Source organism: Microtus ochrogaster, chromosome 5 (assembly GCF_000317375.1).
Source record: "Microtus ochrogaster isolate Prairie Vole_2 chromosome 5, MicOch1.0, whole genome shotgun sequence".
Lineage (NCBI taxonomy): Eukaryota > Metazoa > Chordata > Mammalia > Rodentia > Cricetidae > Microtus > Microtus ochrogaster.
In genome coordinates, this window is record NC_022012.1 from 43754669 (window position 1) to 43771474 (window position 16806).

Here is a 16806-nt window from a genome sequence, read left to right on the forward strand (position 1 = left end):
GACATGATTTTCTAACAAAATGAAAAAAAATATAATCTTATGATCATTAAAAAAGATAGTGGGGTCCTTGTGCAGTAGTATATATAACCTTTCCTATGATCTGAAGGAAGATTTATTTTCAGTTGACGTGGAGCTTCGGAGCAATTCGGTGGCTCTACAAGTTTTTGTGAGTTCATTAAGATTGGGGAAGAGTAGTTGTTAAATCCATTATATTACGAATCCTCCAACACTTGCTGTCTGGTTTTTCTTCTAGATTAGGAATGGGGCTAACAAAACTTTCCAGTCTGCACAGAACCAGGCTTGGTGAGGACGGGGTCACTGCAGAGACAATGGAGTCTCAGTGTTAAAAAGGCTCACTGCTTAATTGAACACAGTAGCAGAGGAAATGATTCAGGGGGTCCCAAGGTTCTGGGGTGGCTGCTGCTGTGAATGAAATCATTATGGGCAATTTCAGAAGAACCAATATTGTAATTATTTGTAAATGTTGGTTTGCCGTTCATCAGCAATAGGCAGGTTGCTTTAAGAAGACCCCCCGGGGTTAATTATACCCTTTGAATTTAGCTTCATCTAGGAATCAGATTTTTTTCCCCTCACATATTTTATGTTAAAGCTGAACACAGCACTACTTTAAAAATAAACCGTGACAACAAAAAATATGAAATCTTGGGCGGTTCAGATATTTTCCAGCAGAACGTAAATCATACACGCAAGGAAAAAATACTAAGAAGAGAGCCATCTAGTGGCGGCTATACCATGGGCAGGCCCTATGAGAGCCCTCCCAGAAACCATAATTGAAACATATATTTCTGGCCATGGAGATTACAGGTTCTTCCCTTGGAATTACTGGGCTTTTGAGCCCTTCAATCTGAGTCGGCCTCATGCCTTTCCTCTCATCAGCAGAGGTCTGGAGGTGGAGAAGAACTCCTAGATGCATGACTTCACAAGAAAAACCATAGCAAGCTCAGGGCTCGCGAAGGCATCTGTGAACTGCGAACGGAGAGCAAGCGTCCCTGCTCCGCTCCAGCAAGCGCAACGCCAGCAGTACATTTAGCCTGAGAAACCAAGGACCCAAACAGCACCCCACCCGAGGCTCCGTCTCTGTTCACGCTCACCCATTTTAAAGGCTTATTTTTGAATGAGTCACGTATGTATGTGTGTGTGTGTGGGTTTGTGTATAGAAGTGGCCGTGCCCACAGAGATTAGGAGGGGGTGTCAGAGCCTCGGGAGCCGCCTACTGTGGCTGCGGGAACCGGCTTGGGCCCTCTACAAAAGCAGTCTTCTTAGCTGCTGAGCCAACTCTCCAGCCCTCATTCACTCTGTCTTCTTCATGCAGATCTGCACTGAGGGCGGTGATCTCAGCTACACTCATGATTCCCTAGTGATAGGTCTAGAGTTTCTACTGAAGGCTATCAAATAGCACTGGTGTGAATTAAAACCTGTTCATTTTGTTTAGTTATTTCTTACCAGCAATTTAGCCTTGTGTATGCCTTTTATTATTATTATTATATGCATCTTTATAAAAGTCTAAAATGGATGATTTCCCTATTCTGATGGGAAGCCTATTTTATGTCTCCAGCTCAGACACATTACAGTTCCATCATGGACCGGTATTGACAGGTCCTGTGGGGATTAGCAAATTGCCTTGGGTAATCGGGATTTAGAGTTATTAGGCCACTAATTCTCCTTCCTGAAATGGAGTTCTTAGTTAGAGATGTCAGGCGAATGTCTCTAATGTGATGGTAGGCTGTCTCTGTTCTCTGTCCCTATAATTCTCCCTGACACGTCTCTGGGGGGTCCCTTCCGGGATTTCCCACACTTCCAAAGCTTAGCTCTGTGATGTTAAAGATAAAGGTGCCAATTTGTCTTTGACATTGTTTGCCCCCAAAAGAGGTCTCTGGAGACAATTGGTTTTTCCTCCTCTTTGGGGTTAAGGATGTGCCTGTCTAATGTGACCTGACTTTTGCCACCCAGTCCCCGGCTTCAGGGGATACTGAAATATGGAATGAATGGGTAGGGAAGTGAGCAGTTCCCTGGGCTTTATTTATTGAAAATGTGCACGAGTGTTTTATACGTGCACATGTCTTTATACCACACAAGTAGGCAAAGTGGCCCAATGCCTACATAGGCCAGAAGAAGGCATCAGATCCTCTCCGATTGGAATTACAGATGGTTGTGAGCTGCCATGTGGATACCAGTAATAGAGCCCAGATCCTTTGCAAGAGCAGCCAGTGCACTTAACTACTGAGCTATCTCTCCAGTTGCAATGCCTCAGATCTTTACAGAGAAAAAATGTTGAACTTCCTGGGGGATGAGCTCACTGAGACACCTGGTGCAGAGTCCGGTTCGGCCCCATTTCTCTTAGGAATTATGAATGTGTGTTGGTGTTGGGGGGCCTCGGATGACAGCATAAAATGCAAATTAGACAGCAACAAATGAACTCTGACAGACCGAACCACAAAAACACCGGTTCCCTTCTTGTGGGTGGCATGAAAGCACCAACAGATTAATTGACCAATTATCTTTGTTTCATTGGCCTTTAAAAAAAAAAAGTGACCATGAAGGTTTGGCTTGTGGTTATGGGACTGATCCAGGTCGAGGAAATTAGGACAGAAATAACTATGGCCGAGTGAACTCTGCTCCTGCCTCCATGCCACAAGGGGGCGATACACTTCTTCACTAATTCATGGACATTGGTTTGGGTATTAAAGAAGACCTGGGCTACTGGGCTGTTTCTGCTCTCACGGTGGTAACCCTAGGGGATCCGGCAGTTCCCAAAGCCGATCCCTATTCACAGGTTTCAGGCAAGATAATGCACCACTGTCTCCCTCTGAGGACCGTTCCTGCTACCTCTCTACCCTGGGAGCCGCCAGTGTGGGAGATCCTTCGGAACAAAGGCAATTAGAGCAGAAAGGCTGGTGGAAAGTCTGTGTCGACCTGTCAGAGACCGAGGCTCCAAACACACAGCTGTAAAAAAATAAAGGAGGGTGTGGAAGGGGTGGTTAGTGATGTTTTCAATCTAAGAAGGAAGAGTGGGGTTAAAGAATTTAGTTCGTCAGAACCAGCATTGCCTAATACAAGTCAGGGTCAGTAGCTAAAGAAAAAAAAAAGATCATTATGAATGGGGTGTGAAGGGAGCCATGCTCAGACATGCAACACAGTGGCAGGGAGTACGGGGAGCTTGTCACACTCATGCTGATGGTGGGAAACGGGGAGTCCCATTTACAGAACCCTTGGACAATGGCCTATAAGATCACTTCTCTGTGGCAGCACTTTGAGCTCTGCAGGGACATGGGGCATGCTCAAAATAGATGTTTGCAAAGGGCAGAGTTCAGTTCCCCCCAACACACTCACTTCTGCTGTCCTGAGGGCAGCTGCTTAAACTTCTCTCTCTATGTTCTTTGGTGATGAGTCATGGGGTTCAGTCCCTGGCTTAACCTCCCTTTTCTTTCATTCATTGCTTCAGGACATAGTAAATATTGCCCAGCGGAACCTAAGATGGGTGGGGCTTCCAGCACACGTTAAACACATCTCAGTTAATTATGGGTAGAAAGAGATGGGTGGGGTGGGACAGGGACTTTCTGATTCCATTAGCTGTTGTATGTACAATCCAATAACAAGAGAGAAGCTACTGGCTTATTTAAATCATCTGAAGTCAGGCCCAAGTCACTTAAGTCTTTAGTAATGACAAGGGAGGGGAGTGTTCTTTACAAAGCTTGTCTTTCCTTCCCTAAACATTTGACTTGCTCTAACCCCTCCACCTCCTCCCCCTTTGTTAAAGGCAAACCCTTGTTAAAGGTTTGCCTGGTTGCTGGTAGTTCACTTGAAGTGAAAACAGCCAGTTTTCTGCTTAGCCCTTTCAGAGGAGAGCTGAGGGTCTGAAATGGATGGGAACATGGGGTGATGTGAGGGCCACTGCAGCCTGGACTCCTCCAAGGCCCTCTGGGACTTTATCTTTTCATTGACAGCTTGGATCAGCATTGAGGTGTGCTTTGGGACAGCTTCAGGAAACATTTACCACCAAACTTTTGGCCTTGATTACAGGTCTTGAAGACAGCCTCCCCCCCTCCACCCCTTTAACTTAGATCAATTATCGGGGCTTGCAAGGTTCTTTTGTTTTAGGGACATTCCTATTTTGTTGCATACCACGTGACATATCAGACAACTCTGTAAGCCTGGGAGTCTGGGTGTAAATGGGACTGGATTAGGGGGATGCTGCCACACCTACAAAGAGAAAGTCCTCAGCAATGGCCAATGGAGGACAAAGGAAAGGGAGATGCACAGAGGGTAACACACACGGGGAGTGTGACTCAGGGACCAGACCAGGAACAAAGACCATGCAAGACATGCTACTGAGATTTTAACTGTGTGGATGTCGCCCAATCAGTTCTCAGAGAAGGGAGGTCAGCAGTGAGGTCAAATGGAGGGAGCCCCTCGCATGCGCAGGCACACCGAATGGTTATTGGTGTTAGTCCGGCTACGTCATCACTGCAGCCTGTATGTGTCTTTAGGGTGTGATGTGAAGTAAAACTTTATCATTAGGAGAGAACAGAATGCCTGTGACTCCCAGGGGAGGCTCTGAGTAGGTCTGATTTTAGCGGGGGAGGAGCCAAGAGCAGAGGTCCCCTTCTCTCTTGATGGTGAGCGAGCGATGTTTTAACAAGGTTGTGACAGGCACGATATTAGCTAATTATTTCGTCACCGTTCTGCACTTCATCAGGCTATAATTTTATTTCCTTTTCTGTAAGGGTCAATCATGTGCTTCTTGATTACACGGAGACTTCAAGTCATCGCTAATTGCCAAGTGACTTTTGCTTGATTTGTGCCTCCTGCCTGGGGGAGGGCCACTCTTGAAAAGTGACACCTCAACCATCAATCCAAATTCTTATTTCAGAAAGTCCTCCATTTATGCAAATTTTGTGAAGCACTCTCTGGTTTTATAGGAGTGCAACCTTTGCATGGATTTATCTGTTTTTAGGGAGCACTGGGAGGTTGCAATCCATTTCCGCAGGGGTTGCAGCTCACTTTGGAGCAATTGTGGTTTAAGAAGCTACTGGATATAAGGTTAAGCAATGAGGCTAATTTGCAAGGCACGTTTCTGGAAAATCATGTTTGTGAAGCTTGTTCAAAATTCAAGTTTCCAAACTGTACTGCAGCTAACGTGGCTTTATGGAGAAGGCAGTTGGTGGGACCAGATTTCTTGAGGGAAAATATTAAACTAAAGGTTATCAGATTGCCATGTCCAGGTTGCAAGGACTGTTGAATTCTAGATGTGAATTGAGAACTAGAATAAATCTTTCAAATGGCTCTGCTGAATATATCTGAGACAAGAAGAAATGCGTGCCAGGCTGTGGTTCCAGGTTTATTCCTCTAATCAGAACAAAGAGTTTTACCTTCTGTTCACCAGCGTGGACGACATCATCAGCACCATGCAAGCCACATGACAAAGTCACATGATACGCACGCACATGATTGGTTGAAAGGAAAGTGGAGAAGGTCACATGGAAAATACAAAAAAATTAAAAACTGATGTAAACAATGGGTAGGGAGAAAAAAATCAACAACAAAATCACAGACTAAATAAAAGGAGAAATCAAATTAAATTAGCAGCTTATATAGGAAACACTGGGAGGGCAACTGTGCTGCCCGGAAGGAGGAGATAACAAACTATATAGCACATTTGGTTAACAACACCAATAAGCATTAGATACAGTTGCAACATTGCGTATTAATACCACACCAAGGAGCATGAACACTTTAAAAATGAGGGGGTATTTCTGTCAAGGCCCAGATGTCAATCTAGGCCAATCTCAGAGACTGTTAAAGAAAAAGAAAAAAAAGAAAAGAAAAGAAAAGGAAAGAGCACGTTATTTATTTGCAGATTCCAGAATTGTCTCAGCATCCTTGGGGAAGCAATGGCAGTGAAACAGCTGTAGGTCATCAAGGAAGAGTCCTGAAACAATAACAGATTGTGTTTAATTAATGAGAGCAATTTCATGTTTGTACTGGGCAAATAGGAGAGGGAAATGACTGAGGGAGGCTGGGGAATCACAGGCCAGAGAGGGACAGCGTGTAGGGTCTAACTCCACTTCTTTATGCCATACCCATGATGTTCCTAACACCCTAAGGGACTCCTCAAAGCAAAGGCACACATAAAAGCAAAAGGTCAGTACAGGCAAAGGGCTAGGTATCCTCTGGTATTGATACAATGACTGCATCAATACCAAACAGCAGAAATCAGCCCCTGGTCCAACACGCAGACAGTGTGACATTAAACCTACACTTGACTACTTATGGACCCGATGATGCCTTCAGATTTGCCAAGACTGCATGAATAAGAAAGGGGTTTGAGAACTACAGGGTAAACCAGGGTTTTCCTGTTAGAGTTCACCTATATTCCTTTTGCAATGAGTTTCACTCTACATTGCAGTCTGGGATTAAATAATCGACCCTAAATTTCCTATCAGAACTTTCACAGGCCTGGGGGCAAGTTCTAGCTACTGACAGTTGAGGTTAAGAGAGAAGGGCAAAGATGGCGGTAAAGATATCTTTCTGAAAGTATGCCACTGACTAAAAATAATGAGAAGGAAGTGCTTTGGCTAAGTGCTGTATGCCTTTGCCACTCTGAGCTAACAGGATGCATGACTTTATGGTCTATCATGCCAAAGGTTCTTGACAAAGGTGCCTGGCAGGGAGTATAAGTGACGAGAAGTTCCTCTTGCCTTTTTTTATAAAAACGACCTTCATCTTTGAATATAAATAGATCATCACACACACACACAGATACACACACACACACGAACACACATACACACACATGGACATATGAACACACAGAGATACACACAGACATACCACACAAACATACACACCTAGGAAACATTACTTATTTACAGCCCTGTTATCTGACTGATGGAGTTGTGTTGTCCTGGCTACTCTGCTCCCGTTCCACTGCCGCTCACATACGCTCCGTCTTGTCTTGATGGGGAGGAAGGCATTCACACTAACGCAGGCTGCTGTCAGCCATGACAGCTTCTCTTTTATCTCACTATCCTCCGGGACTTATGATCTGGGTCAGTAGTCAAGTGGTTCAAAATAAAACAGTCTCCAACTTCCTGCTATCAGATTTCGCAACTAAGCATCTTATCTGCAGGTAGAAATGTCTGAAGTTTAAAAATGAAACACTCATCAAAAAGGGGAACTACTTCATTTCTCTTTCAGGAGAAGTCTGGAGCCAAGACTGTTTCATTGATAGACAAGCCTGAGATACAAAGAGGTGTCTCAAATAGGACAGGGTTGTGCACATGGTCATGCAACTTTCTCCTATTGCCTGGGACACATACAGCCAGGCTGAAAAGGGTCAGTAGAAGACAGGGTGTTGTTAGCTGCATTCCTTGTCCAAATGCAAAAATACCACAAACAAACAAGAAAATCCTCACGCCGATCATCAGCATTAAACCCATGCGAATGAGCTTGGCTTATTGTCACCGTTCTGCTCTGCTCGCAGAAGCAAACCTCAAAGGCATCAGGCATTAAAATTCATTGCAGCACACACACACACAGAGGAACATCAAGAAAGCAGACCATAGCCGCGTTCTGCAGGAGGGGGGAAAAAAAAGAACTAATCCACACAGCACAGCACATCGAACCAGAAAACCCTTTTCTCTCCTCTTTAATTATGTATCAAAAGCCTTAGCTGGGGTGTGGAACTCTGCAGGCCTGTCATCTGCCTTCTCCGACTGCTGCTTGGTAGGAGGCAGAACAAGCTCTCTCTGCATCCAGAAACAAGGCAAAAGCTGAAAGCCCTGCCCACCATCTGGTGCTGGAGGCTAGGCAGTCCCATACAGTCTTGTTGCCTAGTCAAGGGGCTTCACATCACCGAGGCCAGACTGGAAGCTGTAGGTGCTGACTCAGCAGGTCCCCAGGCTGGGAAGGGGGATGCAGTCGATTCCTGGATTCTACTGTCAGGAGTGGAAGTCTAGCACTTGCACCGGAGAGAGCCTGGGGGTGGGAGTGGCTTTGTTCTATTATTTTTCTAGCACCAAGTGTTAAGGGGCAGAAGGAAGAGGCTGAGACTCCTTCGATTGCGTGCTTTGCAGAGAGACAAGGGCAGCCACGTTGTCAGGGGCGCAGCCCCCTCCACCCTTCTCTGAGCAGCCCTTCCTCCTCTGGGTTCTTCCTTACTCTCAGCCTTATTGTTATTATCGTGTCTGTGTGTGCACGCACATGCACGTACATTTCAGAGGCAGGGACAATAAAATCTTGGTTTTCCCGGTCTTTTTCTGTTTTAACAGGAGTGCCTCTTTGGAAAAGTCTCCTCGAGCATAGACTATCCTCCAAATAATCACTCCTTATTCCTTTGGTGGGGCTTCATTTATTTTCTTGGCCAAACAGACAGCATGCTTAGAAAGCTGGTCAAGGCTGCGAGCCTCCATGCAGTCACTACTGTAGTCTGTTCTACTACAAACATCCAATCAGGGGTGCTGCCCAGAGCAGCCAGGCTCTGTACTCACTAGACAGGTCTGTGGTTGGAAGGACTGGTAGAGGCCAGGTTGCTATGGGAACATGAAGGACAGGAAGGGCACAAAAAGGTGAGAAGAGAGATAAAGCTTAAATACCCATAATTACAAACTGTACATGTGTGTATGCATATATATATCATACATGTATGTATACATATATACACATATATATGCATCAGAGACAGTGGGACAGTCACTCATCCTGCCTTCCTGATTTATCAGTATTAATATAAATATTTTAGAGAGCGTAAAAGAGATTTTGCTGACAAATAACTCATGAAGCACAAGATATTGGATCTCTCAATTATGGATACTATGTCTTGCGTATTTTGATTAAATCATATTTTTCCCACAATTATCCATACAGTAAAAGGGAATCTATCATTCATTTTAGAAATAAGAGCTCCGAGATTGGGGATGCCAAGGGACTCATCTGTGGTCATGAAGTTATAGATCGAAGGATGAGAACAAAGATTGGAATCAATGCCAGGCTGGTTTCGAAGCCTGGTTACAGTTCATAGCTTGGAATGAGATGGTGGGAATGCCTCTTATTAGAAATGACGGGAAGAGGGACTTTGGTTTGGGGGTGTCTGCAGTGTTAAGGAGAATAAAGCCAGTCATGAAGGACATGCTGCTGTGTGCTGCTCTGGGCTGATGCTGGCATTATACCAGTCACATGGTGGTCACCTAATGTCCTACCCCCTTCTCCTTGTTAGAAAGACAAGTTCAAATTTCCAAAGAGTAGAAGGCCTGGAGCCTTCTCCGTGCCTCAGGAGTCAAGGGATAAAAGTACAGACCAGGAAAGGGAAGCGAGTGTCAGGAGCCAGGCTTACCTTCTTTAACAATGGCCTAGCTCGTGGTCTACTGAGTCAGTGACCCCATCAAGGGAGAGCAAAGGAGAGCTTAATAAATGCTGTAATTTTCATTGTTTTCTGTAGGGTTTGGGGAGGACTGACTGACTCGTCAATTGATTTTCGGACAGAGAACAGCAAGCCTCACTCGAAAGGGTTAAGTAATCTGTGCAGATCCCGGTTGCCAGGCACATCTGTGAGCAGGCACTGTTATTTTTCCCACAAATATTTATGAGACGTCTATGCACGTATGGATGTGGCGAAAGCTACAGGCTTCACTATCTAATTTCAGTGCATAAGTCCAACCAAAATAAAGCGTAAAAACACGACACCTCAAAGCATTTTAAATGACCCTGCAGGCAGGGCAGATTTTTTTTTTCTTGGTAAATTCCTTTGGCTTTTTCCAAACATCGGCTTTGGTCTGGCCTGCTCGGAATCACATCACAAGTGTGTGGCTACCAGAGCCCCAGGGCAGCTGTCTCCAGGGCTTCCTCCCCAGGGCAAAGCTCTTCTCTAGTCTGCCCTGAGAGGCCCTGGGCCTATTTCTCTTTCCCTTTGCTTCTTTTAAAACCTGATGTGACTTTCCCTTGCCAGAGCCAAATTATCACCTGTTGAAGCAGATCACCCCAGACAGATGAGCCTGGTGGGTGGGAAGCCACCTGCAGGGACCCGGATGAGGAAAGCAATACTCACTAGCTCGTGAAGACAATGGAACAAGGGTGGAAGAGTTAGCAGGAGCCACTGGAGAAAGAAAAATGATGGTTAAAATAAAAAAAAAAGGAGTAATAGATCATTGGAAGCATATGGATGCTGAACTAAAAGAAAAAATAGGAGTAGCGATCCTGGGGTGCTGGTATGAGGAGCGGACATGAGGTTGGAAAGAGAAAAACTGCACGGCACGGGTGACTGGCACATTATTGGAAAGTATGCAGGGCTCTATTTTAAGTACAAACCAGGACCCAAGATGCTGTTAAGTCTGTCATGCAGGAAAGGAATTGGCCAGGACTGTCTGAAGAGGCCTCAGACCTTGGCTGAACACAGCCACGTGGGCAGGATCACCAGTGCCCGTGAGCTCTGAGGGGCAGGAGGACTGGCACCTGGGCCTCAGCTTAATGGGAACTTTAATAAGGAAAGACTGGCTTTCATGTCACATTCCAGATATGTGCATCTATATATAGGCATGTGTCTATGGGCACTACATTGCATGTGTTTACATGTTTATGTTAACAGATGCTTAGCTACACCTATGTGGGTATGGGTTGAGGCCAGAGGCTGATGATGTGTCTTCCTCAATTGCTTTCCAACTTATTTTAAAAACAATTTTATTTTAAATTGCATGTATGTGTGTATGACTGCGCATAGATACTTGTATACGTGCACATGAGTGTAGCTGCCTGAGGAGACCAAAAGGGGGCAGCAGATCCTCTACAACTGAAGTTACACATGCAGTGAGCTCTCTGACACGGATCCTGGGAACTTAACTCCAGTCCCCTGTGAGAGTAGTACATGCTCATACCCGTGAGCCACCTTTTCTGTCTTCAGCCACCTTATTTTGTATGACGCGGTCTCTCACTAAACCTAGAGCTCACTGATTCAGCTAGGCTGACAGCTCGGTAGTGAGTCCCAGAGATCCTGCTGTCTCTACATCCCCCTGGGGTCACCATGCTGTCATGTGTGCATGACTTTCTTATGTGAGTACCAGGGATCAAATTCAGGTCCTCACTCTTGTACAACAAGCAATTTACTGACCAAGCACCTCCCCACCTATTGCCTGGTACATATAGCAAAACCTATACATCTTACTCTTGAACTTCAATAACCGAATGAGATGGTATTTGCCATGTTCAATGTCTGGGTACAGCCAGTTTTCATACAGAAGCCTCTGGAAACATGGCTGCTTTCCAAAAATCCTCCCTAGAGAAAGTGATTGTTTATGCTGCTAGGGAGGAGGGTGGCAGACAATACTCAGATTCAGTCCTGCTCCCCCAGAGAAAAAGGATGTTAACGACACAGGATCCTTACAAACCATCCTAACTGCCCTTTACCATGGGGATGGTTAGAGACTGTATGTCTGCCACACTGGGGCACTGAATGGATCTTTGCCATTTGACTGAATAATATCCAGAAGCTGTCCTCCAGCAATAACAAACACAGTTCCCTCTGAGAGCTCGGTGGTAAAATGGAAAAGCATCAACTTAGTGGCAGTGCTGAACCAATACCCAGGGGTTGGTTTTCCAGGACCTTCTAGGTAAAGTTATCTGGTGAAGCCCAGAGTCAATGTGCACGAAGTCATAGCATCTTGGTTACTAAACTTTCATGGAGAGGTGGCTTGGTTAATTAAGGTAAAAGTCTCTCACATTTTCTTTGTGTGGGTGTGGGTGTGGGTGTGTGGCTCAAAATACATCACTGTTCATATTATTTGGGAAAGGCCAGATAGATAGTTTATGATTTTAATCACATGCATTACAATGCATTTAAGGTGTCCTCACATGTGTCACAGAAGAGAAAATAAAACATATATGTGTGTGTATATGTATGTATGTATGTGTATATATATATATATATATATATATATATATCAAGATAAAAATCTCAAGACACTTCTTTTAAAAAACATGTAACCTCTACACCTTGAAATACTCTTGTTTCTTGGCGCAGAAGCAAAATCAAAAGTACCATCCAGGTCATGAGATTCTACAAGTGACAGAACAAACGGATTCATGCAAGCAGTCCTGGCAGAGAAGCAGCTCCTCCCGAGGCACGCAGATCACAGCTTGATAGCAAAGGGTTTTGAGTCCACAGGGGCATTGAACTTGAAAACACATGCAGCAGAGCTTCCCCCAGTTAGAGGTTTGTTTAGTGTCAGGGCTCTCTTTTTACCTCCATGCACTGGACCCGGCCAGAGGACCCTCAAACAGCTACACCCTGCTTCTCTGGGCAGCTGGGAGGCCTTGGTCCTTTACAAGCTAACAGCTTCTGCTAATTTTGCCTGCTCATCTCTGCTTCTGATAAACCTATGCCCCTGACTGTGCAGAGGTTTCCTAGAGAGCCAAGAAAGCAACTCTGTTACTGAAAGATCTCAATGAATTTCAACAGTTAGTTAATGTCAAACACTGGTCTCAACTAAGACCTCCCATCTTAGGGGCTTGGCAGCTACTTCTGGTCCTGTGCCTTCTCTCTCCTGGGGCTAGGGTTTATACTGTGGTCCCAACTCCAGAGCCCCAAGTCAGGCTGTGTATATACACCTATAGTCCTATAGCACAGGGCAGTAGTGCCAGTGGGTGAGCTCAGGCTTGGCAGCACACACAGCTCAGTGGATTCTTTATCTGAGTTCAGGCAACTTCATTGTCTTCTGAGAAGTGGGAGTGAGGACCCAGAGAAAGCCTTACTGAGACTTCACAGTACCAAGAGTAGGCTGACCTCATCTTCCCACTGTCTCCTGTTTCAGAATGGGCCTGAGTGGTAGGACATACCCCTGGGACAGACCCGCACTTCAGTGATGGGAAAGCTTATGAGGTTGCAAGGAAAGACCCCTCCTGAGGTGTCTTCAGAAAGGGTACTGGTTCCATGTTTACCAAACCACCACGCCAATAATTCTGCACAAGCGTCTATGATTACACTTCACTTCTGCTTGTCAAAAATAAGGTTGCTTTCTAATCCTTCCTTCTTAACTACCCTCTTTCCCTTCTCCCTTGTTTCTTTCTTTCTTCCATCCCTGCCTGTATGGAAGATTGAACCTGTGGTTTTTCATAGGCTGGACAAGTATTCTACCACTGAAATATGTCACCAGCCCTTTCGCTTTACACTTTATCTTGTGGCAGAGTCTCACTAAGTTACCAGGGTAGCCTGGAACTCTGTCTGTAGCCCAGGCTGGCCTTGAACTTATGGTCCTCTTGCCTATGCCTCCCAAGAAGCTGGGTTAGGACTATGCTTATTAAAGCCTATGCTTATTAATTCTTTAAACCGTACCTTTATTATATGATTGAGAAAACTGATTTTCATGCTAATTGCTGTCCTGTCACAGCTTCTCTAGAGGATCTCAGCGTCCTCATAAATCATCCCCTTTCACACTACTGACAGCAAAATACCAAGTCTGGTGGCTTCCTTTTTTAAAAAAATTAACAACTAAAACTAAAATAAAAAAAACACAATTAAACCTGTAATTTTTGAGATGATTTAAAAAGTACCTTCTGCTGTATTAAGAAGCAAACTCAAACCCCCAACAACCCTATCTTCATAAGGCCCAAACTGGCAATGAAAGAAAACTACTGTGACCTTGAGGGCCCAGAGCGGTTCCTCTGAGTCAGCTGTAGTCACTGGGAGAAGGCAGTCACCAGCAAGCCTCAGCCAGGCCTCCCTCTCCCCAACCTAGCAAAGCTGGTCCTTGCTTAGTGATCACTTCCTGTAGAAAAGGGCCTGGAGGATGCAGCTGAGGATGGTTGGAAGGATCCAGAAGGAAGAGCTTCTCTCCTTAGTTCCCCTGGGGCAGAGCTGTCAGTCCTACCTGACTGCTCCCAACCTGCATCCCTCACGCCCACAGGCCCCGATTCTGACGGCTTTCCTAGCTGATACAGTCAGACACCAACTTGGCTGACGGTGTGGCATCCATACTCAGCTACTTAGTTTCTGCTGTTGCTGCAATATTTCAGAGTACATTTTATAAATATAGGTTTCCCAGGGTGCCTTGAAGGACCTAGCTGCTTTCTGAGAACAGCGAACAGCTTCCTGATTATCTTTCCTTCCGGGTCTGTCAAGTGCCTCCTCTCTCTGCTCTCTAGGAGCTCAGCATAGGAAGAGTGAGCCAAACCTTGGCAAAGTGACATTGGGAGTTGGGTGTCTCAGCGGACGGAGGGGACAGGCCAGTTCTACTCCCTTGTTTCCCTTGTTCCAGGTGTCCCCTAATGTCAGTTTATATAATTAGGGTGTCATCCCCATGGGGGACTCTCTCCCTCTCTATGCTCCACTGGGTAGTCACTAAGTTAACAGGTTAGTCTGTTCCCAGCATGGAAATATACACTGTAAGTAAACCAGTGCTGATGAAGAGAGCTGACAAGAACCTAGAGCTTGGCCCCCTCCCCACCCTTACTACAGACAGCGCCTGCAGGACACAATGTAAACAGACACCTTTCTGTAGGCGACCTCAACAAGGGCTCCCCACCAGAAGACTCTGCCCGTCTGCGCCTACTACCGAACAGATAACCCAGGAAGCATGCATGCTCCATCCCTTTACTTCCTAAAAGCAAACCGGAAGATTATTTTCAGCTCTTTGGGACAGGGTCCTTGTGAGGTAGATGTCACTCCTCTGGTACCAGGGCTAAAAGTGAGGGGCTGCTATGAGCTCATTACCCGGAGACCATCTGCAGATTTCCACCATGCTCGGTTCAGCCAACCTTATCTTTTCCGCAGAGCAATTACTACACACAAGAATTAATAAATAAGCACAGTTTCAAAAGACACGGAAGTTGCATGCTCTAGAACAGTAGTGTTAGCCTCTCGGAGTAACCTATGTAGGTTAACAAAGGCACAGCTAGACTAAGGTCAGTGTGGTTAGGGCTCAGACAGCATCATCTACTTCAGCCTCTAGGGAACAAAAAGGGGGCCAGAACTAAATTATGAACTAGAACTAGATGTTAACACTATGGAAACAGGTAATGAGGTATGAAGAGGCACTTACGTGGAGGAGGGCTATCTGCATTTCCCATGGATGGAACACAGACGAAAAGAAAAGCCAAGAGACAGACCCAGGGGAAAAAAAATAAGATGTAAAAGAAATGAACAGAATCCACAGGGCACATGGAGCTGAAACTTAAATTATCAAATTACTTCAAACAGAAAGAAACACTCCCTGCGGAAGGAGGATGAGAACAGCTCTGCTATCGCTGGGAAGAGGTTAAGGTGGTCTGTTTGTAGGCTCCCAGGCTTCCCAGGAAAGGAAGCAAAGGGTTCTCATGTGTGGATTAAATCAGAGGTTCACAGAGAGCCTGGAGCTCCGTGGTCACCCAGGAGACCAGTTCTATCTACAGCATCTTCTTCAGCTGGAGTGACCCGGGAACCTGGTGGGGCAGCAATGTGGACAGCAGAGGGATGCGGCTAGGGCAAGGCTGGGCCTGGCTGCTGTAGGAAAAGAAGGCTAAGCTGGGAAAGCATGGTTTGGGGATGGGGGAATGACAGAGAGAAGCTAGAGGCGGCCCTGTGTGGAACCTGGGGAGAGCAGCTCGCCTGAAAGAGTCCTTGAGGCACAGATGGTCTGAGGAGTCATCTTGGGAGGGAAGAATCAGGTAAGTCCAGGGCCCCTTTGGGATGATGGGGACCTGCTCCTCTTCACAGACATGACTCTTCTATGTTTTTCTCTCTCTATGGCGTCATATTGCCAGTGCATCAGAAGTCCCAGTACAAATGACAAGAACAGTCACAGTCTCTATTATCTACCTTCGAGTTACAGGGTGCTTATAGGGGCTTCTGAGGCCCGGTTCAAACGGCAACTCTCTCAACTCCTTCCAGATGCCCTGCGTGTTTCCCTCAGCCCTTCACCACAGTTAATCAGCGGTGGCCCCTGGCTGCTATTCTAGTAAACTGGGCCGCCCACGAGGACAGTGTCTTATACCCATTTTCAGGATGAAAGGAATGCAGATCAGCCATCCCTGAGAACCAGAGAGTTAAGCGGGGGCACTATGAACATGGGGACTCAAAGGACAAAAGCTATCTTCTGAGCTAGGACGGGGACAACTCAGGGTCCCTGTCTACCCCTGAGGAAAAGGAGGAAGAGGGTGAGCGTGGGGAAGAGACAGAGGAGCTGGCTGTACTTACGGACTGGCTGTGTCTTGAACTCAGTGGCTGCACTGATCTCGCCCAGGCCCTTGCCGTTGAGGGCCGCCAGTCGGACCGCATACCTTGTCTCAGGCTTCAGGCCCATGATTGTGACAATGCCTTCCATGCTGGCTGTGGTGAGAATATGGGACAGATTAAAAGAGAATGGCCGTGGACAGGAGAAGCAGTGCTGTGGAAGACAGTAGGGTGGGTCGTCATAAAATCACACACAGCTATTGCCTGGCAAACTTGTGGAAAACGTGAAAGCGAGAGATCAGCAGATACCTGTACTCTCATGTTCACACACCTAGAGTGTTACCAAGAGTCCAAAGTCACAAGCAGCCTTGGTGACTTATTGTCTGACAGATGAATGGGTCAACGAGATGTAGTGAGGACCAACCATGGGATGTTCACCCCGTCTGACAGATGAAACATTGACTTGTGCTACAATATGGACCGACCAACTGTGAGAACATTTTTGGTTTAAATAAATAAGTGGACACAAAGGGACAAAGAGCATATGAGGTACTCCCATGAGGTACCTAGGGTGATAATCTGGAGAGAGGGAGGGAGGGAGGGAGAAAGAGAGAGAGAGAGAGAGAGAGAGAGAGAGAGAGAGAGAGAGAGAG

At 46.0% G+C, this 16806-nt stretch overlaps 1 protein-coding gene across 14 annotated transcripts in view; it reads right to left on the minus strand.

The window, feature by feature from the left end:
• Ncam1 (neural cell adhesion molecule 1) overlaps positions 1–16806 on the minus strand; it is a 299405-nt gene that overhangs the window by 21687 nt on the left and 260912 nt on the right. For 5 of the 14 annotated variants that reach the window (XM_013346209.2, XM_013346208.2, XM_013346216.2 and 2 more), the window contains 2 exons: positions 16178–16309; positions 13558–13560 (listed from right to left, as the gene is read on the minus strand). In XM_013346209.2, coding sequence (XP_013201663.1) covers positions 13558–13560; positions 16178–16309 — 135 coding nt within the window. Of the gene's footprint in view, positions 1–13557; positions 13561–15044; positions 15060–16177; positions 16310–16806 lie in introns of all 14 variants that reach the window. The other 9 variants (XM_013346210.2, XM_005347290.3, XM_013346215.2 and 6 more) reach the window with 3 other exon arrangements.